The sequence below is a fragment of the Malus domestica genome, chromosome 17 (assembly GCF_042453785.1).
Source record: "Malus domestica chromosome 17, GDT2T_hap1".
In the NCBI taxonomy this organism is placed as follows: Eukaryota; Viridiplantae; Streptophyta; class Magnoliopsida; order Rosales; family Rosaceae; genus Malus; species Malus domestica.
In genome coordinates this window covers 26,202,882-26,222,601 of record NC_091677.1, presented here as the reverse complement: position 1 = coordinate 26,222,601, position 19,720 = coordinate 26,202,882, and the positions used below count along the sequence as shown (strand labels likewise).

At 38.4% G+C, this 19,720-nt stretch overlaps 4 protein-coding genes across 5 annotated transcripts; 3 read left to right on the top strand and 1 right to left on the bottom strand.

Moving 5' to 3' along the window:
- Nucleotides 1–3,312: 3,312 nt before the first annotated feature.
- On the top strand, nucleotides 3,313–5,335 carry LOC103437311 (SNF1-related protein kinase regulatory subunit gamma-like PV42a). Its single transcript, XM_008375787.4, has 3 exons — nucleotides 3,313–3,824; nucleotides 4,111–4,474; nucleotides 4,745–5,335. Exons 1-3 carry the CDS (start codon nucleotides 3,346–3,348, stop codon nucleotides 5,090–5,092), a joined length of 1,191 nt encoding a protein of 396 aa, XP_008374009.1. The 5' UTR covers nucleotides 3,313–3,345; the 3' UTR covers nucleotides 5,093–5,335.
- Nucleotides 5,336–7,478: 2,143 nt separating this feature from the next.
- On the top strand, nucleotides 7,479–9,459 carry LOC103437269 (phosphatidylcholine:diacylglycerol cholinephosphotransferase 1-like). The gene is made up of 3 exons (XM_008375742.4): nucleotides 7,479–8,240; nucleotides 8,725–8,862; nucleotides 8,945–9,459. Exons 1-3 carry the CDS (start codon nucleotides 7,854–7,856, stop codon nucleotides 9,245–9,247), a joined length of 828 nt encoding a protein of 275 aa, XP_008373964.1. The 5' UTR covers nucleotides 7,479–7,853; the 3' UTR covers nucleotides 9,248–9,459.
- A 3,068-nt stretch (nucleotides 9,460–12,527) lies between these two features.
- Nucleotides 12,528–16,826, bottom strand: LOC103437271 (protein POST-ILLUMINATION CHLOROPHYLL FLUORESCENCE INCREASE, chloroplastic). The gene is made up of 9 exons (XM_008375744.4): nucleotides 16,705–16,826; nucleotides 15,874–16,133; nucleotides 14,915–15,041; nucleotides 14,559–14,643; nucleotides 14,397–14,475; nucleotides 13,386–13,499; nucleotides 13,189–13,301; nucleotides 12,904–13,014; nucleotides 12,528–12,814 (listed from the first exon to the last, which is right to left on the bottom strand). The coding sequence occupies exons 2-9, from the start codon at nucleotides 15,980–15,982 to the stop codon at nucleotides 12,704–12,706; spliced, it is 849 nt and encodes a 282-aa protein (XP_008373966.3). The 5' UTR covers nucleotides 15,983–16,133; nucleotides 16,705–16,826; the 3' UTR covers nucleotides 12,528–12,703.
- LOC103437270 (palmitoyl-monogalactosyldiacylglycerol delta-7 desaturase, chloroplastic) lies at nucleotides 16,175–19,199 on the top strand. Of its 2 annotated transcripts, none has more exons than XM_008375743.4 (5): nucleotides 16,175–17,095; nucleotides 17,346–17,486; nucleotides 17,944–18,084; nucleotides 18,193–18,299; nucleotides 18,656–19,199. In XM_008375743.4, exons 1-5 carry the CDS (start codon nucleotides 16,496–16,498, stop codon nucleotides 18,849–18,851), a joined length of 1,185 nt encoding a protein of 394 aa, XP_008373965.1. In that variant the 5' UTR covers nucleotides 16,175–16,495; the 3' UTR covers nucleotides 18,852–19,199. The 2 variants fall into 2 exon arrangements, with proteins under 2 accessions (XP_008373965.1, XP_070673199.1); XM_070817098.1 differs by having other exon boundaries at nucleotides 18,193–18,363; nucleotides 18,436–19,199.
- The last annotated feature ends 521 nt before the right edge of the window (nucleotides 19,200–19,720 follow it).

The following is a 19,720-nucleotide window of genomic DNA, read 5'->3' as shown; positions in this document are numbered from 1 at the left end:
AGTTTTAGCCATCCTTGTTCCACACACTCTACTCTGTAAGACCAGCCCTAATAGCGTCCATCTCCGCCATAATGCTAGAACAACATGGGAAACCTCTAGCCCACCAACAGCAACGAAGCAGCTAACCAGCGATCGTGCAACCTAACCAAATCCTCCCTGTGATATAAAGAAGAAATCCATGCGCCGTCACAATTCACCTCCGTCCTTCAGTGCTTCACAAATCCCATCGCCGGCTTACCCCACTTAGCAGGAGCAATCATCTCTTCCCAGTCGTCAGTTTTGCCTCAACATACTTTAAAACATTGATTTTTGCAAAACAATTACATCATTGCGACATTTACTTATTCCCCATTAACTAAACACTAGCTGATATATGCAAACAACCTTTGGCATATATTTTACATAATTGTGAACCCAACATGCTTAGAAATCCCCACTATAAACTCTTCGGATATTTGTATCTATCCACCACCGCTAGCCATGAATGACGACGGAGCTTGCTAGCTTATTCCAAGACAGACATGACATATGTGGTCAAAATCAAGAAAATAAAGAGGAAATTAAACAACCGCCATTAAATGACATCCTTAAACAACACAGCAGTTGCAACATTCATACATCCCAATCCTCAGCTCAGCAGGATTGTGTCATTAGATAAACAAGATCAACTCCGCTTTCGCATTCTCTTTTGCTCATGCTATCAACTTCGGGCATTCCAAAGTGTCGTGTTGTCGAAACACTTCACTTGGGGCATTCTCTTTTGCACTTGTTATGCACCACAGGGCCACACAAACAAGCTATTATATAGCCCTTGCCAACCCCAGTTACGCCATCTGAGACACGTTTGAAGAATGGGCAATTGGCACTTCAGTGGCCAACCACTCGTCAAACATTGTTGAGGCATCCCTCAATTTTCTTCTCCGAATTTGTAGTATCCTCAAGTTGTAGTTTTAAGTTGATCCCTATGGCCTTTTTTTCCTTTTTCTTATATGTGTTTGTGGGAAAGTTCAGATAAATTAGTCTATCTGTTTGATTACACTAGATTCTACTCTACGTTAACTAAGGAGGCGTTTGATAACCATTATATTTTTAGTTTTTGTTTAAACTTTTTTGAAAACTGAAATCTTGTTTGGTAACTACTTTCAGTTTTCAAAAAAAAAAAAAAGGTTATCACTGAAAACCACAAATTGAAAACTGTTTTCTTAAGTTTTCAAAATTGGCCTTGAGTTTTCACCTTTTTATTGTCATTTTTCATATTTTTTGAAAAGTGAAAGTAATTATCAAACAAGATTTCAATTTTCAAAAAAAGTGAAAAATGAAAACCAAAAATTAAAAAAAAAAAAAAGGGTTATCAAATGGCCCCTAGGATAATAACAAAGTCCATGCATATTCATGCTACATATAGCTACTTGAAACTAAATATCCCCTCCCGAAATTTATTATTTATTTTATTATTTTGGAAGTGGTTTAAAATGAATAGATAGATTCCACGAGTGCATAGGCATAAACGGTGCTTGATTCCGAGTTAGAACGAAGAAGTTTCGAGCGTCAAAATTGAGTGTTTAAGGTTTAGGGTTAAATTTCTCACTAGCCCATTTCCTTCAGGACTTTCGACTTGAATTCCAGCCATGTCTGGCGGAATCGATAGACACCATTTACCTAGAATTAAATTCCTTACTTCTATCTACAAAACTCACCCAAGAACCTCCTTAATAAACCACCACATGTAGTGGTGCAAGGACGCAAAATTCTTAGGTTTTAGCGGCCCTATTTTTTTTTCTCAGCAGATTGCTTAGTAGCGACTGACTCCACCACCTGAAACTTGTAGCCCATTATCCTAGGAGGAGTAAAACCTATCCAACCCACCATCAACTTCCACGTCCTTTAGTTTTCAAAATTTTGTTTACAAATAATCTCTCTAGCATTACTCTTTATCTATATATCAAGCTCAAAAGTATTTCATTTCCATGACTCTCTTTACATATGATAATATACTTTTTTGTTGTTCTCATTTCAGGTATGTTATATACTCATGAGAATTGTAAATGAGAAAATAAAATCATATTTAAGGACGTTGTATAGCAATAACAATTGAAACATATCCTATAATGCATGAGTGAGTGTATGTAATAGGCAAGTTTTGGAAAATTTTCATATCGGATTTGACATTTTCCAATTCTTATATAGAGTTAGGCAAGTTTTCGAATTTCGATTTCGGATTTAAATTGGGCAGAATATTTTGAAACATTTTGTCTCGGAATCAGAAGCTAAGATGATAAAATACAACTTGTAATCCACAACAAGAAATTAAGATGATACATAATGTAAAAATAAAAGGCTTTTTAGCCAAAATGGTCTTGAAATTTGCATAACACATCATTTTGGTCCTTGAGATTGAAAATCAATATAAATGGTCCCTGAGATTGTCCACCATCCATTATTTTGGTACTTCTATTAAAAACTCAAGTGTCCTTGAGCTCTTAGCTGAAAGTTTGGACAATTTTCAAAGCTTCGTAACTCAATCATTTCTTAATCAAATTTGACCCATAATATATCAAAATGAAGATAGGAAAATGTAGAACAAGATTATACCTATTCGGAAGCCCAATGGTTTCTAGAGATGGTCGGAAAATAGCCTAAAAGGTGACTGGTTCACGGGAAAACTGGAAAACTCGTTGGAAACTGGGTAAACTTTAAACGTTCATAACTTCTTCAATACTCAACGAAATAGATTGATTCAAAACGAAAATCATACTTCTCGACGAGACAAAGAGAATGGTATCTTTCTCGATGGCTAAATTGCCGTGGTTTGGCCGGAAAACGGCTCGAAAGTGGCTATCTTGGTCTCGAGTTAGCCACTTTCAAACAGTTTTCCGGCCAAACCACGGCGAATTAGCCATCTAGAAATGTACCATTCTCTTCGTCTCGGTAAGAAGTATGATTTTCGTTTTTGAATCACTCGATATCTTTGAGTATTGAAGAAGTTATGAACGTTTAAATTTTACCCAGTTTTCGGCAAGTTTTCTAGTTTTCCCGCAAGCCAGTCACTTTTCAGATTATTTTCCGGCCATCTCCGACAACCATTGAGCTTCCAAATATAGGTATAATCTTGTTCTACACTTTTCTAGCATCATATATAATTTGTGACCGTGACAGGTGTTATGCCACTGAGTCCTATACTTTCCCTTAACGTGGCTACACAAACACAGCCATGCAACAGCCGCAGCTCTGACTTCGACACGTACCACCATGTCCGAAGCACCCATCTTACAGATAAATATCAATAACACCACCTCCTTATCTTCCACTTTCCTTGCACAAAATTCAGTACAAAAAATAAACAAAATGCAGCAAACAAAGGAGCAGTACAACACCGGCACCGCCACCGCCAAGCAACCTTCTCATGAGGCTGATCAGAGTAAAACTCAGCGGCTAAGAGACAAGAAGGTCGGGGACCTGATGGTTAACAAGCGGAGGCTCGTGGAGGTGCCGTACACGGCGACTCTTGCCCATACCATGAACGCTTTGGTGGCGAACAAGGTGCTGGCCGTGCCTGTGGCGGCACCGCCGGGCCAGTGGATTGGAGCCGGTGGTTCTATGATCGTGGAAGCTGACAAGCAGACCGGGACTGTGCGGAAGCACTATATAGGATTGGCGACCATGCTTGATATCTTGGCTCATATTGCAGGGACTGAAGATCAGCTGATGGATGAAGGAGTTAATGATGGGTTTGATCTTGATCAGAAGATGTCAGTTCCGGTGTCTACGATCATAGGGCAATGCCTTGAGGGTTTAAGCTTGTGGACACTAAACCCCAACACAAGGTGACTAATTTCTTTTTAATTTTGAATTTTAGCAAATGTCACATGATCCTTTTGTACCCATTTCATTAAGAGCATGCATGTTATTATACATCAATTTTTCTCTTGTAAAACATGTTATGTTACCATCTCTCCTAGGCTCAGAGTTGTGTGGATTAGATTTACAGTCAGTTCTACTAGGTCAGCCACAATGAGTTATTTTTGAAATGACAAAAAATTGGGGTTAATGCAATTGTGGGATATTGCTCACAATCTCTGAATTATAACTATAACCACTTTCCATCTTTAGCATCGTAGACTGTATGGAAGTGTTTAGCAAGGGAATACACCGTGCTTTGGTACCCGTAGACAGCCACATGGACAACGTCGCTGGAGTTGAACTTGTGGAATCCGCTTCCAGCTACCGGATGCTCACCCAAATGGATGTGTTGAAGTTCCTCAAGGAACATGCCAGCTCCGGATCCGAACTCGATGGCATTCTATCACGGACGGTGTCTGATTTGGGAGTGGTAACTGAACGAGTTTTCGCCATTACTGACCGCACAAAGGTTATAGATGCCATCAAGTGCATGCGGATAGCTTTGCTGAATGCTGTTCCGATTGTCAGATCCTCAGACGCCGACAATGAAGAAGATCACAAGCAGCTTGTAAATGTACGTCTCATTGAACTTTAATTTTCTCTTTTTCTGTTTGCGACATGTACTATTTGAAATGATTGGTTCATATTGCAAGTGGCTAATCCTACTTTGGTGTAATACAAGTACGAATGATGTTTTGTCGAGGATATTTGACCACGTATACTCTAATACTTGGGGTCACCACTATTAGAGAAGTTGTCAATAACGTGGTCATTAAATGTCTACAACTAACACGTGGGAGTATAAGTTTAGTGGCAATGATTTTTCTTATGCCTTTGACCGCAGGGCTTTGGTAGGGAGGTTATAGGAACATTTTCGGCAACGGATTTGAGGGGTTGCCACTTTGCGACACTGAAAACATGGCTGCCGATGAGTGCCCTGGACTATACGGAGACTGTCTTTGCAAACCCTCTATTGGCATCAATAGCATCGAACACAGCGGGTCCAACGTCGAGGGAACTGGTGGTATGTCAATCCGATACGCCCTTAGGTCAAGTGATTGACAAGGTGGTCACCAAACAAGTGCACCGAGTTTGGGTTGTGGATCAACAAGGCTTGCTCAAGGGCCTCATTTCTCTTACGGACATAATCCGAGTGACGAGGTTTGCAATAGTAGCTGAACCAAACCCCTGAAAGAATTAACTAATTCTATAGCCATTTGGAGAGGTTAATATTTTGTGTAATATTTTGGAGTTTTTGTATATGTTGGGGTATAAATAGGTTGTGCTTATTTACATGGTTTTCAAGTTGTTCCTGTTAACTTTCAATCCTATACAGTCCGTGCTCCAAATGTCTTTTCCTTTACGTCTGCCTGTAAGAATATATGTTAATTTCAAGTACTTTGTGAATGACCAGTCTGTAGTTTTTATATCTTTATATCTTTGTGTATTCTGATTTTCATTTATTTCTTAGGAAAAATTTCTTTTATTTTTTATGAAACAAATTTAAGACTCTGTTCATAATTTTGTTTGATTTATTGAATCCAATCGACATGGAGAAGAACCCAAACGACACAAAGGAATTTAAGGCGAAATAAGAAGAAGAAAGCAATGGTGAAATCATTGCCCTATTTCTCATTTCTAGCGATTAAGACACTATAATATTTCTTTTGAAAAAGATTGCTAGAGGTATTATTTCCAAATACTTTGCTTGTCAAACAACTTGATCTGCTTCGACTTTTATTGACGGCAACCAAAGTTGGTTTTAGAATATTCCGCTACGCTTTCCCGTATATGAATTACTATTAGCCTGATAATTTGTGTAAACTGTGAATTGTTTCACCGAGAGGAGAGGCAGCTGTAAAACATACAGGATTGGTCGTCTTCAGTTTCAGTTTAATTTCTTATGTGCATGCACTGCATGGAACCCATCATGTGTGAAGTTTTTTATTATTTACTTATTAATTGATCAATATTAGAATTGTGTGCAGTTCTCTTTACTAATTAATCATTACTTAGTGTTATGCGTGTTCATTTCTTCATAATATGGTGAGAGCATACACCGTCCCTGCAAAACTAACATGCTTTGATTAGCTACTGTACTTTAATTAGCTTTCCCAGGTATAACACTACGTTTTTCAATTACCAATCTTTGTGAAACCGCCATGCACAAATCTGGTAAATTGAGATGCTAAGAAACACTACGTCCCCACGCCTCTGTAATTTGCTCTGTCAAAATATATTTTGAACAGGAAGAGACATGATAGGTTATGAATCTAAAATAAAGTGGATTATCTAATTCAACTTCACACACGGGATGCAAATCCCATATGCGCGAGCAGCGATCTCCAGACCTCACTCGTCATGAGCAGCGATCTCGTCTTTCTCCAGATTCGTCGTCAAAAGCCCTTGCCTCGTGGGGTCATCGGAAGGGCGTCGTAGGTCCGTTGGAGCAATGGGTTGTTACTTTACACCAAACAACAGTTTCCAACCTTAGCCTAACCAATCTTAAATGCGAGCTTATCCTTTCCAACCCACTAAACGGCCCGAAGAGTACGACGGGGAAAGCTATACGTACCTACTAAGTCCGTAATCTTCATCAGCGAGACTTTATCGTAAGAAATTGATTGCATGTGTTTCAGTGTTCTATTTTGTTTTCGTTGTTAAACTGTAGTTAGTGCTTTGTTGTTTTAGACGAATGCTTTTGAAGGAAAGTCTTTTTCTCTAAGGTCTGGTGGATGGTGATAGGTAGGTGGTATTAATTGGGATGAAAGAATTCAGGTTTCATATTCTTTTCTCCACGGTAGGTGGTATTAATTGGGATGAAAGGATCAAGTGGTATTAATTGGGATGAAAGGATTAAGGTTTCATATTCTTTTCTCCACGGTAGGTGGTATTAATTGGGATGAAAGACTTAAGGTTTCATATTCTTTTCTCCACGCATATTCCGAAACCGTATTTCTTTCATCATAATGGACTCGGTTGGATTGGTGACTTTACCAATGATGAATTTTCCAGTTGATAAGTTTAAGTTTCGAGATTTGTTTAGTAGATTTGATAAATCAAATTTATCTAACAGTAATTACTAAATTGATGAGCATCACCGTCACTTTAGAATGGTGCGCAAAAATATTTTTAAATTACTATTACAAAAGGCTAAAACACATGACACACCATCATCATCCCTAAATGCTAAAGTCTAAAACACCTTAACAATGCCACAACGCTTATCAACAGGAAAAATACATTTTTCAAGGAGTAATGTTACACTTACCACCTACTTTATTATAATTTATATCATCTCTCTAATAAAGGTAGGGTTCGTCAATGCATGTAGGGTCTCATATCTATTAAAGAGATGAGACAAATAAATTGATTCCTTATGAGTAAAATTTTCAGGTTCAATGAGTAAAATTTTCAGGTCCAATGATAATTAACTCGTCTCACATAAATTGATTCCTTATTTCACAAAAACAATTTTTTTTTTTTCACAAAAACAATTTGCTTATTACAAATATACCACCACGTGATAGTACATGCTAATAAAATAAAAACATAAGAACAAAAACTTATACATACTTCTTTATTGACATATAATATCATGGTGACGATGTTCTGGACCATGTTAGTCTCCCTATTTCACAAGTCACGAGTCGCATATTACAACGCTTGATGACCACGTGTCCCCTTCACCAACACGCTCGTACCCTTTCCTTTAGTCTGCCACCTACAGATTTTCAGATCTCACCTTCTCTCAACTTCCAAGTTCCAACCCTTTTCCACATTGGATGCTCCGCTCTCCCCGTCACTTAACAATCCATTTAAATTAATCTAATTTCCAATTAACAATTCTAATCCTGTTTAGAGAAATATCTAAACCTCTAGTTATATATAGATCACCACATCCCGCAATCTCGCTTGCCCCAAAAGCCTCTTTAACCCCAACCCCACTCACAATGAACGGCGCCGTTTCATCCCTCAAGCCTAGGCGCAAAAGGGTCCCAAACGGCAAGCCCATTCGCGTCGTTTCCCCTTCGCCCGCAGACCACAAGGAGGAGGCGATGTATTCTTCTTCCAAGGCCAAGAAGATCAACCTCAACGGCGGTGGCAAGGCCTCCTTCATGACGTGGAGGCTGCATGACGCCGTCCACGTGGCCAAACACCATTGGATACCCTGCCTCTTCGCAATGGGGGTCCTCTTCTTCATGGGCGTGGAGTACACGCTCCGGATGGTGCCGTCGTCGTCGCCGCCGTTCGATATCGGGTTCGTCACCACCCGCTCCCTCCACCTCCTCCTGGCTTCCAAGCCCAAGCTTAACACCTTGCTCGCTGGTCTTAACACGGTACTAAATTGCTAACTCTAATTGCGTTTTAATTTTCTGGGTTTGTGTTGTAGTCTGTATTTTTCTCCGTCGTTTTTTTGTTCTGGGTTTGGTTAATTTTGTCCTGATATGTTTACAGTTGTATATTTTTGTGAATTTAATCGAATAAATTTGGCATTTTTTGGGCAATTGGGGTATTTTGTCATATTAAGAACAAAATGGCATTTCTGACAGAGCGTGCATTTCCACTTATGTTTTGGGTAAGCTTATCACCTTTTGAATTTAGACACCACATTTAGGGAAAATGAAAAATCTTACTTCGTCGGTGGACCAGATTGACAGTCTGACAAAAAAATATTTCTGTTTATTTATTTATTTATTTATCCGTCATTGATGTGATTGAAGTTTTGGGTTTTTGGGGACATTTGATGTGCTACCAAGTAGTTCAAAATTGAAAGGCATTTTTATGTCTTGTTTAGTGTTGAATTGGTTCCTGGTACTCCAGGTGTTTGTGGCAATGCAGACCACGTATATACTATGGGCATGGCTAGTAGAGGGCCGCCCAAGACCCACAATCGCGGCCGTCTTCATGTTCACGTGCCGGGGCATCCTCGGCTACGCCACCCAACTTCCATTGCCTCAGGTAATAGCCACACAATCGTTATGCATCGCGCATAAATAAACCTCACATTTTGCGCATTGTGTAATAATCCATGTTTTGACAGGGGTTTTTGGGGTCAGGAGCGGACTTCCCAGTCGGGAATGTGTCGTTTTTCCTCTTCTTCTCGGGGCATGTAGCCGGGTCTGTGATTGCATCCTTGGATATGAGAAGAATGCAGAGGTGGGAAATGGCGTGGACATTCGATGCACTCAATGTCCTGCAATCGGTGAGACTGCTGGGGACAAGAGGGCACTACACGATAGACTTGGCCGTGGGGGTTGGAGCTGGTTTTCTGTTTGATTCTCTGGCCGGAAAGTACGAGGAAAGCAAGAGATCAACTTCTACCAAAGAGGCTCTGTTTCCTTGAACAGATGGGAATGTAGGCAGGTAGTTTTGGGGTAGGAATTTGAGTATGTTTTTGGGTAAGAAAATGAAAGTAGGTGTATGAACTTGTATAGAGTCAGAAACAGAGCTTAACGAGCTCAATTGTTTGGGGACCATTTGTTGTTTAATTTCTTCTAGAATGTATTTCTTTTTGGGTTCTAACAAAACTCTCCAATTTTAAACCGCAGTTTGATATATGTGCAAACGTAACCATCATTAACACATTGCTCTTCACCATAAAACGCAGTTTGACGCATAAGCAGAAATAATCCATCATAAACATGGAGAAAGTTCTGCCTTTTCCAAAGAAATGAGCAAGTATTTAACATACTTAAAACTGATAGGGGGTGGGTATAATTTTGAGACTTGGCTTCTCTGCCCTCCCAGTTCTCATACACTCTCATCCTCTTATATTTGTGCGGTCACGGTTAAGCCACGTCAACATTTTACATCATTATTGTTTTTTGTCTTATTATCTCTATAAAAAATCAATATAAAATGTTGACGTGGCTTAACCGTGACCGCACAAAATAAGAGGGGATGAGAGTGTATAGGGCAGAGAAGCCGGGTCCATAATTTTGTCTGAGGTTAGATATCGAAGAGTGTTTTTTGGGGTTAGAATTAGAAGTAATTTTTTCACAATTAATTTGTTTTCTTTTCAAAAAGTGAGTTTATATGATTCTTCTTGTTGACTTCCAACCACAAAAGGAAATAAAATGGTAATTAATAACACTCCTAAATCCTTGATTTGGTTAAAATATAATGACTAATTGCCAATGAATAAAGGAGAAAACGAGTTTTAGACCTAACAAAGTGAGGATTTGGGAAAAGGGATGATGGGGTTTGGCTACTAACCACTTCCAATCAATGTTTTTTAATAGTTTCATAGTATTTTTGTTTAAAAACAATTTGTGGTCAATTAGTAGGTACTTGGCAGTGATATGATGGTTGGGGCATTCTAAATAATTTGGTGCCTCATGAATTCTTATTGATATCGTGAACAAATCCATAGTGGAGGGTTAACCTAATTCCCTTCAAAACCCATTCCCCCTGTGGAAAAGAAAAATCGAAAAAATTAAACCGGACCTAATCCATATCAATACTGAACCGAAAATACTGAAAAACTCGGTAATTGAAATTGAAAATTTTAGTCAGGTATTGGTATGACACATAATAATTGAAATGTACAAGTGGCAATCATTGAATGGTTAGAGCATGATAAGGAGAAATAAGGAGAGATGTAGAGGATTGCCACATAAGCAAGTTAGTAAAGGATTACACAGTCGAACATTTGTATAGCATTGTATCAATCTCAATCTTGGACATCCTAGCTGAGATTGAAGGGGGGGGGAGGGGAAATAACTGAAATGTTCAAGTGGCAATCATTGAATGGTTAGAGCATGATAAGGATAAATAAGGAGAGATGTAGAGGATTGCCACATAAGCAAGTTAGTTAGAACTGTTGGGATATAACTGATGTAATCTGTTACATTTGGATTCATTCAATACAATTACTCTTTCATATTCCGCTCGTTTCTCTCTCCAGAGTTCTTAGTTTCTTGCTTCCTTTGTTCATCATCATTGCGATTTTCTTCATACATCTGTGATTTCTCCTACACATTTGATTTGGTTATCAACACATAGGTTACTTTGGTAAGACTGAACTGAATGGAAATTTTTTTTAGTACATCAATATTTTTACACTAAGGGGAGGGGCAATTCGGAGTTTGGCTAAGCCATATAATGAGTAGCCTAATTTGGTATCGAATTCACTATCTACGAGATTCGAACCTAAGACCTCTCACTTTCAAGTTAAGAGGAATACCACTAGACCGTAGTGTGTGTGTATATATATATACATAGGAAGCAGTTAAGGGAATGAATCCTCATTTTTTTTTATAAAATTAAGGATTAATTGCGGGGATCGTTAAGGCCTGGTCAACTTTCCTACATAAAAAATGAATCCAAATCTGTACATATAATTAGGGATGCAACTCGGGCGGGTTGGAAGGTCAACCCAACCCTAACCCAACTTTTACAATTCGGGTTCGAGTTTGGGTTGAGTTTTGATTGGGTTCATTCGGGCTTAGGTTTAATCAGGTTCGAATTTACTTAGGTTGGATTTGGGTTGCCCAACTTTTTCAAGATTTAATCGGGTTCATGCAAAGTTTGAATTAAAATACAAACAATACCAAAGCTAGTACCAAAAAAGAAAAAAAAAAAAAAAAAAAAAGGAACACTTCATTGTCCAAAGCTAACACCCAACTCAAGACCCTTTAGATGATAAATTACTTGATGCTCCATTTATTTCGGACTGCGTAAGGATGAAGAAAGTTTCATCGGCGCCATTGTATGAACCCGAGAACTCAGAAAATACAATAGATGAACCCACATCATGTCAATCTGGAACGGAGCGGTGGTATGAGGCAATTGAGAAGCATATGCCTCCGTTTAGAGGGGTAATTTATTAAAAAAAATGTATATTAGAAAGGATATGGGTTTTGGTTCGGGTTGGGTTCGGGCGGGTAAATAATCAACTCAATTCAACACAATTAATAAACGGGTTCAAATCGGGTTGGATTAGGACTGGTTATAACTAAAAAAAATACCCGCTTGTTCGGGGTCAAAGTTAGATTAGGTTCGGACGAATTTGGATTGACCCAACCAAAATTGCACCCCTACATATAATATAGATTTTACGTCTTTTAATTGTAATTGTTCTCACTTCAATCCGTAATCTATGCCCCAACAATTGAAAAAACAAAAACCATTTCAGTATTACCGAATATCGGAAAACCAAAATAATCAATTCGGTTTCGGTTTTTTACTCATGTAAGAAAGTTGATTTGACCTTCTCCAACTGTTTGGTCTGATTTGGTTTTTGGACCGCGCATTTCGGTTAGGTTCCGAACCGAACCCACCCCGACCTATTCCCATTCAAATCTCCTCCTGTGAATTTTACCTTCCCACCCATACCTTTCGGAACAAAAACGCAAAACAAATGGCCCCACGACATTCACATGCCTAATTCCTTGCCGTAAAGCGATCAAAATCCGCGTCGGTTGGCCTTTCGTAAAGAATTCTTCCGTCTTCAAAGAATCCATCATGAAAAACGGAAGGCATCAAATCCACATGTTCAATGTGATTTGCATGAATCTGTTTAAGTTTCCTTTTTCAAAGGACACAAAAAATGTCTAAGCTATGCAGCTAGAAAATGTTCGGAAGCACCGACTACCCGAATTTCTTAAGGAAATCAGCAAAAGTGGCTTGAATACTTTGGATGAGATTGCAACTATGACTTGTATAAACTCTATGAAACCAACAATCTCAGTGTAGTTTCCTCAATACGACAGGCATTTTCTAGACCGATACCATGTATGTACTACACACCGTGACATATTTACGAGTAAGATGGGCAGGTATTACTGACTGCACGATGCTACTCTAGCTCAATTGGGCATGATCCATCATCCACATTGGCAAGCGGGTCGTAGGAGGGTGAACTGGGATCTGTGCATCCTGGTACGAGATTAAGGTTGCAACGATCGCCCTGCAAGGGCGGGACAATTAGATTTACAAGTCATTTTGGCACTTTCACTTGAGAAAGAATGAAGTTATGAATTTGAACAATTTTCTTACTCCTTCAACCGTCAAATTCCCAATTATATTGCATCTTGTTACCACAACAAACGTATCAGGAAAGATTGCTCTCTCACACGCACCGTCTTTACTCAACTCTTCTGCTAGTCCCTGCCATGAACGCATCATCCAAATACAACGATGCAAAATTTTCGGTTACAGGTGTACAGAATAAACTTGTTAGAACTGATTCAACAATTCTGATAGCTGATATCATTAGTATTTCATAGATTCTTTGAGCACCATATATAGTCCCGATTTGAACTTTGACAAGATGAGTTTTACCTCGTTAAAGAATTCAATCGGTTTGTTCTTCAAACCGTTGGGAACTTGAAATTGTAGTCGGTAAGGACCATCCCAATCAACTCCGTTTGTAAACGAAAAGATTAAGTTCAGGGCTGGAGAATTTAGAACATTTGGTTAGGAAAAACAACGTTATATGGCCAAGAAATGAAAGATGAACTTAACTGAATGATACTAACCGTGCCGGGGAATACATATTTGGATGGAATACATTGGGGAATCGGCTTTGCCTCGGCTAATACTAAGCATTGCCCTTGGCTCAGCGCCACACATTATAGGCTGATTAAAACCTCCTGTGAAGACAAGAATACAACCAAGTAAATAAAATGCAACCGTGACCAAGAATTGAAAAGGCAAAGGCATATTCAGCTGATTTTTCAGCCACAAAAGTAGGACATTTCCGATCAATGAGTTATAACATAGGCATGCAATCCTGGAATTTGGATAGGCATGCAATCCTGGAATTTGGATTTACGAAACGAAATATATGAAGGGAAGGGGAGAGGAACTAGAAGAGAAAAATGAATGAGGTAAATGAAATGTGGGAGGATTTCGAAGCTCCAATGGCATAGAAGTAGCACAAGGAGCCAAGACATACTCCAAACTGTTCGTTTCAGCATTGTTCCATATCCCTAATGGCTTATATGCGAAGTCAAGAGGCAAACAACAATGCTGTTAGAAATATAATGGGACTTATGTAAATGTTATGAAACTACCATTGCACATAAAAATTTTAGCTCTCAAGGAATCTGGGAGGAGTAATTTTGAGAATGAATCCTACATTGATGGGAGGAGGGACCTTGCACATGCTTATAAGTAATCTAGAGAAAATACGAATTCAGTAGATAAAATGTGGGGAGAATTTCGAAGCTCCAAAGCCGGTAGATGCAGCACAAGGAACCAAGACAATCTCCAGATCATTCATTTGAGCATTGTTACAAATTCCTCATGGCTATTAAGTAAAGTCAAGAGGATTGTCAATGCTGGAAGTCGGGGAGAAAAACTTATGAAGGGGTTAGTAGTTTAGACTACCGTTGCGGTTAACCAAAAAAAAAAATCAAGTTGTTAGGAATCCCGACAACAATGTATGTCAAGCCAACACCCTCATTCGAAGTAGCATCACATAGCACATGAAGAGGCCAACAACGCACAAGGTTAACAATAAATAATAGGACATTTTGTTCAAGTACCATTAAATGCAATCCCATATTCTTCATTTGGGACAATTTTATTTGCAGCTGGGTTGTAGAAAATCCTTAGCTTTTCTCCCTGCCAGATTTTGCGAATGAGTTTATTTTAAGAAAACGACGATTAAGAAAACCCGACTAGTTTTACCACAATGCCATACTTACAGCGGTAGGAGGAAGACCGTTCATGGTTTTCCAATACACAGGAGCTCTCCCAAGTTCAAACATAGCCCATGAGGGTAGTGAGAACCTGAAAAGACGAAATTTACAATTTTAACTTTACCAAGGTTAATTTTAGCTTTTCAAAGAGGAGAAAATAAGTGTTGACAAATCTTATTTCAATGAAAGAATTCTGCTTGTACGACACTTTCATGGAGGTGATGTTTAATTTCATTAGTTTTTTTTATTTTTTGCTCAAAGAACGACTAGAAATCCCGAAAAATGATACTAAAGTAAAGATTTAGCGATAGTAAGTAAATGTATTAATGCAATTGCAGTAAGAGGGAGTTGAACGCTCATACTCTTTGGGTTCCTCTACAGGAGTTGGTGCAAAAGTCGTTGCAGCAGCACTGACTTTCGCATTGCCCTTCACAACTTTCTTCCTTATCGAAGGACACCTCGCCAACGATGAACCCCGAAAACTGCTAGCTGCATTACATTGCTCAAGTGTTATCCATTTGGTCTTAAAAAGTCTTATGATCCGATGTTATGAGCAGAAAACATAGATACTTTGCGGCGAACTATGGAAGTTAAAATCGAACATGTAATCACAGAAACACTTTCAAAATTATGAAAATATTTCTTCACAAACACCAAAAAAATGAATGCATAATCAAACCTGCTCAAATTTAGCCATACTCTCTGATGGCTTTAGCATTTTAGCATATTGAATTACACCTTGCCTGCTTTAGCTGATGTTGGATACATTTATAGTGGTATCTAACTAAGTGATTAAGATAATATCATTTAAAAGCCACGTAAACAGCATAGACATGGACACACTTCATAGAACCGTTCTAATTGCCAGCCCTTTAAGGTATGAGTTCCAAATTTCCAACTGAAGTAGAAACAATCTTCCAAAATTCCCTTTTTTTTGTGGCATATTAAAAGCTTTTATAACTAACCAATGAACAATTATGGTAACTATAATATCCATATTTGTTTTCTCTTTTCACAACAAGATATTCTAAATTCCTCTAATAGACAGGGTTGGAGATTCGAACTTGAGTGCAAGGGCCGGACTCACTGGCCAACTGAAAAAAATCCACATCTGCATCTATATTTCGGATTTGGCTACAATACTTGCAAGTACTTAGTATTATCACCATCTGACGGTTAGATATACCGTAATGACATCCAAGATTCCAAGGTGCTATCTATCGGTGATGGTACTTGCAAGTACAATAGCCAGTTCCTTATATTTCAATCTCGAATCCCACACAGGTTGCAAGTAAAGGAAACCGATTAAGGAGAAGCATACCAAGAGTGTTTGAAACAGGTGGGCTTGCTTTGCTACCAAAAATGGACGGTATGGTAGGAAGATGTTGTGTGGACGCCGCAAAGATCGAAGATTTTGTTGCTGCAGCCATTTACGACTCTTTCCTTCTTTCTTTCTAGCTCATCAGATGGGGCAAGTGTACTATGAAGAAGACCAGAAATAGATACTTCTTTGAGGGAGATGATGACAAATAAGCAGACGAGCAATCACAGACACAAATTTTACACAAATATCTCTCTGCCCTTTTAACCAATAAGAACAAATGTCACAAAAATTATTTTAAGAAAAAATGAAAAATTAGGATAAAATATAACTGGATCCTATACATTCTAGTTTCTACAACCCAAACGGCCCAAAAACCCAAACGCCGCCTTATCTCCATCTTTCTTGTCTCCTTCTCTCCCTTTCAGTCCACAACTTGAAAAAAATCTAACAAATCTTGCAATGAGTACTCCACCACAAAGTCACAAACACTCTGCCCCACCAAAACACTCCAACTAATTCGGCGGATTATTTAAACTTTTTTATGGTTTTGTGAAAAACCCAATTTTGTATCAAACTCTAAGACGCCCTCATCCTCCACCCTCCTCCCTCCTCCTCTTCCATGGATTTGATCACATCACCACAGTCCAATCCCAAAACCCACCATTGTTTTCATCTCCGCCGCACGTTTCTCCGGCCGGGAAGACCAGTTTTGGGTCTCAGGCCATTGCCCCAGAGCTCCAAGCTCCTCACTTTTGATCATTGCAACTCAAAACAATCGCAACCCAATAAGTTTTTAACAAGCAGAAAGCTTTTCAGCCTTTTTCTTACCAATTCTAATAGAAAAGCATCAGCAATAAGCACCAATGCAGAATTGTCTGAAGCCCTGGAACCAGAACTAACAGAGACAGGAGAGTACAAGTTTAAGAGAATTCTACTTTCTGATGTGATTGTGAAGAGGCCGAAGAATGTGTTTATGGGGAGAAAGTGGATTCCAATGGACGTGGCCACAGCTGGTGTGGTAGTGGCAATGCATTTGCTCAGCCTTTTTGCACCTTTTCAATTCAATTGGGGAGCTTTTTGGGTGGCAATGGCACTTTATGTTGTGACTGGTCTATTTGGAATCACTCTTTCTTTTCATAGGAATCTCTCACACAAGAGTTTCAAGCTCCCCAAGTTTCTTGAGTACTTATTTGCTTATTGTGGATCCCAAGCACTTCAGGTGAGGATTTCTAATTTGAATTTGGTTGTGTTTCAAAACATTTTCGGTGGTCACTTTTTTTCTACAATTTACAGTTTGACACGGTTGCACTATTAACCCATAACATTTTTTTTTTATTATATGTGTCAAACTGTTATTAGCAGGAAAGTTAGATTTTTTGGAATGCCTACCTCCAAATATTTTTACCTATTTTTAATGGTTCTTTTTTTCTTTTGTGCGTTCAATTGATTGTGTTTTTTTGGGTTTGTAGGGGAGCCCAATTGATTGGGTGAGTGTGCATAGGTACCACCACCAGTTCTGTGATTCTGAGAAAGACCCACATAGCCCAATTGAAGGTTTCTGGTACAGTCACATGAGTTGGCTCTTTGATACCAATTCTGTGAATGAAAGGGTATGAGTTTCTTTTTCCTTTAGTTCTACATGGACTTTTTAACTAAAATGATTTCTGAGATTATAATAACTCTTTATTTTGATCATTGATACTAAGAATCGATAGAAGTGGTCTTTGAGTTTGTTCAGCGTAAATCATTTTGATTGTTTCATAAAAAATCTGTCAATACTCTTGTTAAGTGGAGGGGTTTGTTTGACAAAAATACCCTTGTAAAAGTGGTCACATGACAATTTAATGAGAATATTGAATGATTTTCCCGAAAGGACCAAAATGGTTTATGATGAACAAAGTCATGGCCACTTTTATCGATTTTCTTTGTCAATGACTAAAATGAGGAGTTAAGTGAACATTCAGGACTATTGTGGCTAAAAAGCCTTTTGTATACATATCAAAACTTATTCATTGTTTTTTCTTCCTTCTAATGAAAATATATATTTTATGCCTTTAACATTTGCAGTGTGGGGGATCAAATAATGCTGGAGATCTAGAGAAGCAGCCCTTCTATCAGCTCCTGCATAAAACTTACATTGCTCACCCTATTGCTCTTGGACTTGTACTATATGCAATGGGAGGATTCCCATTCCTTGTGTGGGGAATGGTAAGATGAATTGAGGGCCTTTCATTATTTGCTCTTGAACTCCTACTAAATGCAGTGGGACGATTCCCATTTCTTGGACATAAATGTGCTTCAATTTTAATATTGCAGGGTGTGAGGACTATATGGGTATACCACATTACTTGGCTTGTTAACTCAGCTTGCCACGTTTGGGGAAACAGAGCATGGAATACTGGTGACTTGTCTAGGAACAATTGGTACTACTATTTCTCCACAACCCCATCATCTAGAGAAAATAATTGGGTGGAACTTCCGTGTCACGTAACAAATTGAGAGCTAGACACTATTCAGTTGAAGCATCACGTTTATTCTAATATTTTATAAAAGTTATAGAACGTGTTAACTTTTAACTAGACAATGTCTCATACTCAACATACGCCACATGGTAAGGAAGTTCCCACCAAGTTTTTCTCTGGTAGTTCTTTTACATTTCTCAACCTAAATTGGTTAGAAACTTCTGTATGACAATGTGGGCTGGGTTAAAGCACTATTGGGCTGATTGCCTTGTTCAGTTTTAGATGGAAAATTCAAAGGGAAATGTGAATTTGTTCAGGTGGGTGGCAATACTAGCGTTTGGAGAGGGTTGGCACAACAATCACCATGCATTTGAGTACTCGGCTAGGCATGGCCTGAAATGGTGGCAGCTTGACATGACATGGTACGTCGTAAGATTTCTCCAAGCTATTGGATTGGCAACTGATGTGAAGCTACCAACTGAGGCCCACAAACAAAAGATGGCTTTGAACTAAAGAAAGCTTTGACCACGTTATTTCAAATGGTGTGCTTTTGGTTATAACCATGCATATAGAGTTATTACTCACCCGAATTTCATGTAAAACATGGTGTTTTGACTGCCTCTCAAAATACAAGATGGCGTTTTGAGTGTTTTTTTTTCTCCTATGGTCAAAGGGGCTTTGAGTATTGAGTTGTCTTTTTCCTAGAGACTTGTGTTGGTTAAGTAAACTCCATGTATGATACATACAAAGAAAGGAGTTCCTTATAACTTCTATATGTACCGGAATCTTTATTTTGTATAATACGGATGCGAAGCTCATTGTATTGAACTAAAAAAATAAGAATCACTCTCATTTTACTCATATTTTTTGTCCACAGTAGAAATTTGATTCCTATATTATGGGTATCACATTCAATTTTTCTACCCATTGTGAACGTCATTAGTCACGTAATAGTATAGGGTTTAGGAAAGTTTTGAAATGTCAGATGAGCTTACACACTTTTTTCAATTTGTCATATAACTAAAGTTGTAAACGATTTGTCATATCAACTTTCCGAAATCATTCATTTGTCATTTCATCCTAACACCGTTAAATTTGATATTTACTATTATTTTAGAGGACAACTATACTTCAAAGAATATGTTATATATATATATATATGTGTGTATGTATGTTTTGAGGACTATATTGTTAAAGAGAACTAAGTTTCATTTTTGTTTATGGAAATCTTGGATTTTTGTTTTGTCGAAGATAACTTTTTAGAAGGGGAGTGGAGAATTTTCTATATAGCCCTAAACACAAGTCATGTGCAAGACACATCACTTATTTTGGATAGAAAACCTAATGGTGTTAGGATGAAATCACAAATTAATATTTTCAGA

Excerpts from the sequence above, each read along its gene's own strand:
- LOC103437270 (XM_008375743.4), top strand. The coding sequence starts at position 16,496 with ATGGATTTGATCACATCACCACAGTCCAATCCCAAAACCCACCATTGT. Across the intron at positions 17,487-17,943 it reads CCAATTCTGTGAATGAAAGG|TGTGGGGGATCAAATAATGC; the intron begins GTATGAGTTTCT and ends TAACATTTGCAG. Across the intron at positions 18,300-18,655 it reads GACTTGTCTAGGAACAATTG|GTGGGTGGCAATACTAGCGT; the intron begins GTACTACTATTT and ends GAATTTGTTCAG.
- LOC103437271 (XM_008375744.4), bottom strand. The coding sequence starts at position 15,982 with ATGGCTGCAGCAACAAAATCTTCGATCTTTGCGGCGTCCACACAACAT. Across the intron at positions 14,644-14,914 it reads CCTGTAGAGGAACCCAAAGA|GTTCTCACTACCCTCATGGG; the intron begins GTATGAGCGTTC and ends TCGTCTTTTCAG. Across the intron at positions 14,476-14,558 it reads ACGGTCTTCCTCCTACCGCT|GGAGAAAAGCTAAGGATTTT; the intron begins GTAAGTATGGCA and ends AAAATCTGGCAG.
- LOC103437269 (XM_008375742.4), top strand. The coding sequence starts at position 7,854 with ATGAACGGCGCCGTTTCATCCCTCAAGCCTAGGCGCAAAAGGGTCCCA. Across the intron at positions 8,241-8,724 it reads TGCTCGCTGGTCTTAACACG|GTGTTTGTGGCAATGCAGAC; the intron begins GTACTAAATTGC and ends CTGGTACTCCAG. Across the intron at positions 8,863-8,944 it reads CCCAACTTCCATTGCCTCAG|GGGTTTTTGGGGTCAGGAGC; the intron begins GTAATAGCCACA and ends ATGTTTTGACAG.
- LOC103437311 (XM_008375787.4), top strand. The coding sequence starts at position 3,346 with ATGCAGCAAACAAAGGAGCAGTACAACACCGGCACCGCCACCGCCAAG. Across the intron at positions 3,825-4,110 it reads ACACTAAACCCCAACACAAG|CATCGTAGACTGTATGGAAG; the intron begins GTGACTAATTTC and ends TTCCATCTTTAG. Across the intron at positions 4,475-4,744 it reads ATCACAAGCAGCTTGTAAAT|GGCTTTGGTAGGGAGGTTAT; the intron begins GTACGTCTCATT and ends CTTTGACCGCAG.